The sequence below is a fragment of the Apium graveolens genome, chromosome 4, assembly GCF_009905375.1.
Source record: "Apium graveolens cultivar Ventura chromosome 4, ASM990537v1, whole genome shotgun sequence".
Lineage (NCBI taxonomy): Eukaryota > Viridiplantae > Streptophyta > Magnoliopsida > Apiales > Apiaceae > Apium > Apium graveolens.
In genome coordinates, this window is record NC_133650.1 from 18,722,733 (window position 1) to 18,731,614 (window position 8,882).

Below are 8,882 nucleotides of genomic sequence, written 5' to 3' on the forward strand. Positions count from 1 at the left end.
CTCTTGAAAGGATTATGCCAGAGAGGTGATGAGTATAATCGAAGACGGACCTGAGCGTGCTAAGACTGAGGTGACACTTGAGTTTAGGGATCCCAGCCTTGACGATCTTAAGTTCTCCAAATATAATGACTCCCAACTGACCCTTTTGGACGCACCCATCTATGGGTTTAATGGAGTGGAGTTCCAAGTAGAAGGAGCGATTCAACTTCCCGTGACTATTGGGAAAGAGCCAAGAGAGGCCACATAGATGCTAAACTTTCGAGTTATCAAGGCAGCCTCTACCTACAACGCAATCATGGGAGTACCAGAATTCATGCGTTTAAGGTCGTGCCCTCGACCTACCAAATGGTGCTTAAGTTCCCCACCAGAAAAGATGTTGGAGAAGAAAGAGGAGATCAAAAAATGGCCCGAAGTTGCTATGATGCAGCACTTAAGCCCGATGAAACCGGGGGGCAGGTCATCCCCAAAGAAGACATGGATGTCTGCGAGAACCAAGAACGTCGAGGGAAGGCTGCTGAGGACTTGATCCCAATTCCCCTAGACCCGTTAGACCCGGATAAGGTCACATATATTGGAGCATCATTGGAAAAGCCCCTAAAAGGCCGACTGACCAAGTTCTTGGAATAGAATGGTGATGTGTTTGCTTGGACATTAGCTTACATGCACGGGATTGATCCCAACCTTATAACTCATAAGTTGAACATCGATCTGACTCGAAAGGTTGTCAAGTAGAAGAAGAAAACTTATGCCCCTAACAGATTGAAAGCCATTAAAAAGGAGGTCAAGAAGCTTCTAGTAGCTGGATTTATTAAGGAAGTACAATTCCCCAAATGGTTGGTGAACCCTGTGATGGTCAAGAAAGCCAATAGAAAGTGGAGGATATGCATTGACTTCATTGTTCTGAACGATGCATGAACGAAGAGCTGCTACCCCATAGCAAGGATTGATACCCTGATCGAAGCCACAGCTGGGTACGAGATGCTAATATTCATGGATGGCTTCGGCGGCTATAATCAGATTAAAATGTACAAAAATGACACCCGCAAGGTATCTTTCATAACTGATTTTGGTGTCTTTTGTTATCTTGTTATGTCTTTTGGACTAAAAAATGCAGGAGCCATGTATCAAAGATTGGTGAATAAAATACTCGTCCATCTAATTGGAAAAATATGGAGGTCTATGTCATTGACATGTTAGTCAAAATCCTATCCAAGGCCGACCATATTGATCATCTCAGATAGGCATTTGAAGTGCTGAGGCACCTAAAGATGATATTGAAACCTGTCAAGCGCGCCTTCGATGTATGGTCTGGAAAGTTTTTGGGTCACATGATCTCGAAGAGAGGAATAAAGGTAAACCCCGACAAAAAAAATATTCAAAAATTGAAGGGGAGAATTGCGTCTTTAGGAAGGTTAATCTCCAAGTCAGGAGATAAATGTATGCCCTTTTTCAAAACCCTGAAGAAGGTGAAGAATTTTTTGTAGACAGTTGAGATCCAAGAGGCCTTTTAACAGCTAAAGAAATACATGAGTGAAGCCCCGTTGTTGGCCAAACCGAGTCCGGAGGACATCCTTTACTTAATCTCGTGGTTTATGAGCAAGCGGTGAGTATTTTCGTAGTATAAAAGAGCATAAGGTTCGAAAGCATATCTGCTATGTGAGCAAGGTGCTCCACGGAGCTGAATTGAACTACTCCACCATTGAGAAGTTTGCACTCGCCCTCGTAACAACCTCCAAGAAGCTATGACTATACTTCCAGGAATACAAAGTAGAAGTCCTGACGGACCGACCCCTGAGAAGCATCCTTCACAGCCCTAAAGTGATTGATAGGCTCTTCCAATGGGAAATTGAGTTGGGAGAATTTGATATAATCCTCAGACAGCCCTCAAGGCCCAGGCATTAGCAAACTTCGTGGTCGAACGCACCATTAACGACCAAGAAGTCGGGGGGCAATAGATAGTGACCCCAGAAGAAGGAAAGAAGGATAAAGAAGACTTGACTCTAAAGGAGTATTGGGTTCTCCATTTTGACAGCGCGTTCAAAAAAATCTAGTGGTGCAAGCCTAGACTTACAAAGCCCTGAAGGGTTCATGATCGAATATGCTTTGAAGTTGGACTACCCAATTATGAATAACAAAGCAGAGTACGAGGCTTTGATAGCTGGGTTAAGCTTAGCTAGAGCTGTGAGAGACAAGAATATTAAAATTTGTGGAGACTCAAGACTCGTTGTTGCCAAGTACCTAAGGGTCGTGAAAGGAATACTGACTCAATTTGGTGAATGGTATGCAGAACATGTTCCGAGAGAGGGGAACACTACGGCCTACGCCCTTTCCAAGTTCAACTCCCCTGAAATCGAAAACTATCCAAGTATTTACTTCCAAGTCTAGAGGACCCCGAAAATTCATGTCATAAACTTGATAGGACCGATTGGCTTGACTAGCTGCTGGACTGGCCCCATTAAGAACCACTTTGAGACAGGTTGTCTCCCAGACGATGCCCAAGAGGCAAGCAAGTTATCAGTGAGAGCGTTAAAGTACAAAAGGTCTTTTATACAAAAGGTCTTTCGTGATCCCATATTTGAAGTGTTTGAAACCTCTTGAGGCAGAGGAGGCACTTGAAGCCTATATAGGGATTTTCAGACAAGCACTCGTGGGGCAGGGCCCTTGCTCACTAGATAATACGATTGGGATTCTATTGGCCAAAAATGATGGCTGATACAAAAGCCTACGTGAAGAGGCGCGAGATGCCAAAGGCACGGTCCTCTAGTTCTACGGCCCCCATAGAGGCTTATGTCTATCAAGTGTGAGATAACCACCAAGAAAATCTCCCAATTCTTCTGGGAAAACATGATCTACCGATTTAGAATCCCGCATATCCATATCACGGATAATGGATGATAGTTTCACAATGAAGAGTTCAAGGTATCATAATGACAACAACAAAGAACTTCAATTCATCTCAATTGACCATCCACATGCAAATGAGCAAGCAAAAGTGGTTAATCGAATTATCATTGATGGAACTAAGAAAAGGGTCGAACCCTCGAGGAATACGTTGGTGGACGATTTACTGCCTATTTCATGGGCTTATCGAACTACCTTCAAGTTCATAACTGAAACAACCCTCGGTCATGCTGGCTTATGGAGCTGAGGTAGTGGTGCTCCTGGAAATTACATATGCATAACCAAGAGTTGAAGCTTACGAGCCAGAGACTAACAAATAAGGCATGAGGCTAGCCATCGACCCAATTGATGAGGTCATGGATGAAGCTAAAGCCCCTCAGTGAAGAGCCTCCCTCTACTACAATGGAAGGGTTAAAGAAAGTTTCTTTCAAGAAGGAGACTTAGTCTTGGGGAAGGTTGGGGCATCCAGAGTTAAAGAAAAGGAAAGCTAGCCCCTAATCGGGAAGGGCCATTTTGAGTCAAGTGCGTTCTAGGACAAAAATTCAACAAGTTGAAAACCATGAATGGTGAGAAAATTCCAAAGCATTGCTATATCATAAACTTGAAGGATTATTGTGTATGATAGAAAAGCAAATATGTGGCAAGCACAGAATATGTGCCAAGTACTGAAATAATACGCAAGGAAATGAAAATAAAAGTTGATAAAGGCCCGAAGAGCCCAAGTTTTTTCCGATTAGAGGCTCGTAGGTGTTGCAATCATTCAATTTCAGTTAATTAAACTCGAGTAACAATCATGTACCAGAATATCTTGTACTAATGATACGTGCAAAAAGAAGACTTGTAGCCCAAAAATGCCTTGACTTTTTTTTGGGCTTGCAAAATACGAAGCCCCATAAAGTGAATGTATCTAACAAGTAGAAATAAGGTCGATAAAACCAATTTCTATTCTATGTAAGGGTTGAACCCATATTTTAGGATATTATCTACTTATGCAAGTTTATTCCTATCATCTTATCTATCAATTTATTTATGAGCGAGCATCTAATGAATGCAAGTCCTGAAAGACCAACCGTCGAAAATAAAAGATAACTGCATAAAGATAGAAGATCCCGAAGGATCACAAGTCGAGTCCTGAAGGACAATTAAGATGCACACTGAAAATGTTCAAAGTCCATAAAGGACCAAAAGCAGATAAGAGCAAAATAAAGAGTCACAGCAGGCAGATGAAGCCATGCAAGGCCGCGATGGGCACTCATCAGAAGAGCTTATAGCCTCGATATGGCCTTGTGCAAAAAGGAAAAGGCACGTACAAACTCAAATTATAAGTTGATAACATGTATATGGGTAAAATACAAGGGTTTTAAGGTTTGAAGCCCAACAACGCCCAGGAAGCACCATTCCTAATTGTTGTTATAATACTATTTTCTAGGAGGGGTAACCCACCCCCGCCTAGGATTTATGGCCGAACGAAGGTACCCTTTTCTTGTTAAAAGAAAAAAGGAGAAATAAAATGAAGTAAGTTAAAGCTCAACCAATACCCAAGAGGTGGAATTTTTCCACGTGTTCAGCAATACGCCAAGGGAGTTTTCAGCCATGGAAGCATTTAATTAATGCTTAGAAAGCAAGGTTTCTATACGTGTTTTTCAACACACCTCCTAGGCGGGGGTAACCCACGCCTAGAAAGAATTCATCCACGAAGACCTTCTTTCAACGCAAGGGAAACAAAAATTTTGGGCGTGTTTGTCACATTTCCTCCTAGGCGGGGGTAATCGGGGGTAAATTATGACAAGAGTTCACAATTTTATATAAAAAATAAAAAAGGAGGTGATAAAAAAGGGTAAAAATGATAGAGAAAAAGACAAAAGAAAATGATGGAGAAAAAGACAAAAAAAATGATAAAGAAAAAGACGAAAAAAATGATGAACAAGAAGACAAAAAAATTGATGAAGAAATGGACAAAAAAAAGCAAAAGCCAAAAAAAAGGATAAAATTGAGCTGGAAGGCAAATCTTATGGTCGTGGTTAATATACCACCTCATAGGCGTGGGTTACCCCCGCGGCCCCGCGATGGGAGTGCCCTCAAGCCCATTTTTTAATTATTCTATTAATTAAAAAATGGGTAAAAATGAAAAGTATGATTAAAAAAAATCTGAATATAAGAAAAAAAATCAGTTAATATGAAAAAATTTCTAAAATATTACGAAAAATACTTATTGGTATAAAATAATTTCTAAAATATTATGAAAAATACTTTTTGGTACAAAATAATTCCTAAAATTTTAGGAAAAAATAACCGTTGATATAAAATAATTTCTAAAATATTAGGAAAAATACATGTTGGTATAAAATAATTCCTAAAATTTTACGAAAAACTATTCGTTGGTATAAAATAATTTCTAAAATTTTAGAAAAAAAATCCCGTTGGTATAAAATAATTCCTAAAATATTAGGAAAAATTACGGAAAATACACGGAGGTACGGAAAAAATTCTAAAATATTAGGGAAATTTATAACAAATACTCGGAGGTACACAAAAATTACTAAAATATTAGGAAAAATTACGGAAAATACCCGGATTTGCGGAAAAAATCCTAAAATATTAGGAAAAATTCTAAAAAATACCTGGAGGCATGGAAAAAATCCTAAAATATTAGAAAAAATTCTAAAAAATACCCGGAGGCATGAAAAAATTCTTAAAATATTAGAAAAAATCACGAAAAATACCCGGAGGTAGGAAACAATTCCTAAATTATTAGAAAAAATCAAGAAAAATACCCGGAGTTAGGAAAAAATTCCTAAAATATTAGGAAAAATCAAGAAAAATACCCAAGACGGGGAAAAAATCCAAAAAATTTAGGAAAAATATTTGTGAGTACATAAAAAATTTCTAAATTATTAGGAAAATTTGCAAAAATTATTTGGAGACATCAAAAAGTCCCGGAAAATAAGTGAAAATACCAGAAAATTCCTAAAAATAGGAGTAGGTACGAAAACATATATGGAAAATTGTAAAAAAATCCTAAAAATATATGTTGAAGCCTCGAGTAAGGGAAATCGTTGTAAACGTGTAGGTCGCTCCACACTTTACGATAAAACGATATCCAAAAAAGGTATAAACTTCAACTTCTGCGAAATCTTTGTAAGGTTTCACAAAAATTGGGGGCAAATGATATGGGTCTAAAATTAGCCTTGAAATATAATCAATATTGAATTGATTAGACCTGATACGGTCCAATAACGAAGCACAATTAAAGAGGCCCGAAACCCTAATTATTTATTAATTTCATAATTAATAAATAGTGAGGATTAATAGCTCATTAAATGAGTCCAATCGGTGATATAAATCTATAGAAGATAGTCTTGAGGGCACCTACACCAACAAGGAGTCTGATTCCTTCATTCTAGTACTTCAAAGTCTATCCAAAGTTTGAGATTTGTTTAGGAAGTCTCCTAACCCTAGTACAATTCAAGGACATTCAACATCTATATAGAGGGTTTCAACCCATCAATCAAAACTACATTGTTGACTTGATTCTCTAATTCACAGAGATACGTAGGTATCTCGTAAAGGCAGAGTTAAGTTACGAAACACGAGAGCAGTCATTAAAGTTCTTGAACTCCTGAGCTCTAGTAATAAATACTACCTAGTTTTCTATCCATAACAATACCTATTTGGGTGTTCTTATAAATATTATGTACCACCGTAAAAAGAAAAATATGTCATTTCAATTATCTTTAATAAATAAACTTAGCAAAAATAAATTTTAATAAGTTGGAAAATTACAAGCGCCTCACTACTAGGTCTCTTTCATATTTTAAAATATTCTGATGGGTTAGGGGTGATTTGGTAAATCTGAACAATTATATTTGGATCATTAAAATTTATGAATGATTAAAAGATTTGAATTCTGAATGAATTATACTTTTTGATATATAAATTAATAATATTTATAAACAACAATAATTCTATATTTTTTATTTTATTATTTGGGAACATTTTTATATTAAACAATAATTCATCATCATTATTATATTTCAAGTCATTACAAATAACTCTAATAATTTTTATATGGGTAAATAATTGATTTTTAAATTTATAATTTAATATTAATACAATTAATAATAACTTATCAAATATGTAAAAAGTCGTTCAAAATTTTTTAAGACTGTCCTTAGAGAAAAATTAAATTGTGACATTTATACTCATTATATCTGAAATATGGTTACTGTAAAAGCATGCAATGCAAATTAGCAAAAAGAAAGAAAGTACAAATATGTAATGATGAGTAAAGTACATGCTAAAGGATCAAAAGTAATTATGATACCAGCGCACAACTTTCTTAATCGTTGAGCAAGGACTTCTCTTTTTAAAAATTGAGCACTTTATTAATTGTTAAAATACATTTTAAAAAAAATTATATGATCTTAAGTGTTGAGAAAACTTATTAAAAAGGATTAACTAAGGATCAATGAGAAATAAGGATGATTTTTGTGTGGAAAATTCTCATGTCTATCAAGGCAGGTCAGAGTTAGTTAACTCTTTATTTGTTCCAGGTTCTAAAGTTTGGGACGAGGAGAAAGTGAGGCAGAAGTTTACGACGGTGGATGCCAATGCTATTCTCGCAACTAGGGTCCCACAGCATGACGCTGATGATAGAATAGTTTGGTCTAGCTGTAAGGATGGAGTTTATACGGTGAAAGCTGGATACAAGTTTTGGCATGACAGAAACGTCGATGGTTCTGCAGTAGTTCCTCGGTCAAAGGGTTGGTATAAAATTTGGCAACTAGTTCTTCCTCACAAATTTAAGATCTTTATTTGGAGATTTTGCCGCAATAATTTGCCAGTGAGAGTGAGACTTCACGAGAAAGGAACTGATGTCCCTCTGCAATGTCCTATGTGCAATGCTGATACAAAACATCTTAGACATGTTTTCTTTGAATGCGAGTTTGCATCGAGTTGTTGGCAGACTGTGGATTTTATTTTTGACACAAGTGAGATGCATGATGTTCATGCTTGGATCTTGGACAAGTTAGACAGAGCACCCCAGAGTGAAGCTATGAGGATATGCACAGTGTTGTATGGTATTTGGTACTGGAGGAATCAGCGAGTATGGAACGATAAAGTAGTACCAGGAAAGACAGCGATGGACTTATGTTTTAAATTTGTGCAAGACTGGAAAGAGGCAAGGTCGAAAGGGGTGACAGAGGTTCCAAATAAAAAGCAGCCTATGCAGGGTAATTCAAGAAGGTGGCAACCTCCGGAGAACGAGGAGTATAAGGTAAACGTCGATGCAGCGTGATCACAAGGGGTTGATTTCTGCAGTACTGGTATGGTCCTTCGAGATAGTAGCGGGCATTTTATTGAAGGTAGAACCATGCATCTTCCACAAGCTGGAGATGTACTAGAAGCTAAAGCACTATGGATAAGGGAAGCTCTTTCCTGGGTAAAAAACCCATGGAGGTAATGAAGGTAATGGTGGAGTCGGATTCATTAGTTGCAGTCAATGCAATCAACGGTGTGAACAATTATCTTTTGGAGGTTGGACACATTATTGACCATTACAGATTATTTCTTCAGTCAATGCCTAGTGTTAGGGTTAAATTTGTTCGAAAACAAGCTAACGAGGTAGCTTATGGTCTAGCTAAAATGCCTTGTTCAAGTAATTGCTTAGGTCTCCTCCTACACATTTGGTCGAGACTTGTAATTTTAATATGGTTTGAATGAAAGTTCAGTTTGTTTCAAAAAAAAAACTAAGAAAGATTAAAAGCAAAACAAGTGACCTCTTAATCTAGGTTTACGATATCGTTCTGACAGGTTAAGACTTGAGAGTGAAAGACTGAAAGTCTCCTTTTAACGAAGGGAACATATATTTGTATTTATGGACTTGAGATTAAATTCGATTTTTATTTAATTTTCTTGAACCTTCTATGAATTTTAATTAATTCTACAATTGCATATTTATTTAATTTGTATATTTTATA

General features: G+C 37.1%; 1 protein-coding gene across 1 annotated transcript; it reads left to right on the forward strand.

Moving 5' to 3' along the window:
- The first annotated feature begins 2,124 nt into the window (after positions 1-2,124).
- Positions 2,125-8,200, forward strand: LOC141718382 (uncharacterized). The gene is made up of 2 exons (XM_074520764.1): positions 2,125-2,365; positions 7,455-8,200. The coding sequence occupies exons 1-2, from the start codon at positions 2,125-2,127 to the stop codon at positions 8,198-8,200; spliced, it is 987 nt and encodes a 328-aa protein (XP_074376865.1).
- Positions 8,201-8,882: the final 682 nt, after the last annotated feature.

Coding starts and splice junctions, on each gene's coding strand:
- LOC141718382 (XM_074520764.1), top strand. CDS start 2,125: ATGAATAACAAAGCAGAGTACGAGGCTTTGATAGCTGGGTTAAGCTTA. Junction 2,366..7,454: donor TGAAATCGAAAACTATCCAA/GTATTTACTTCC, acceptor TATTTGTTCCAG/GTTCTAAAGTTTGGGACGAG.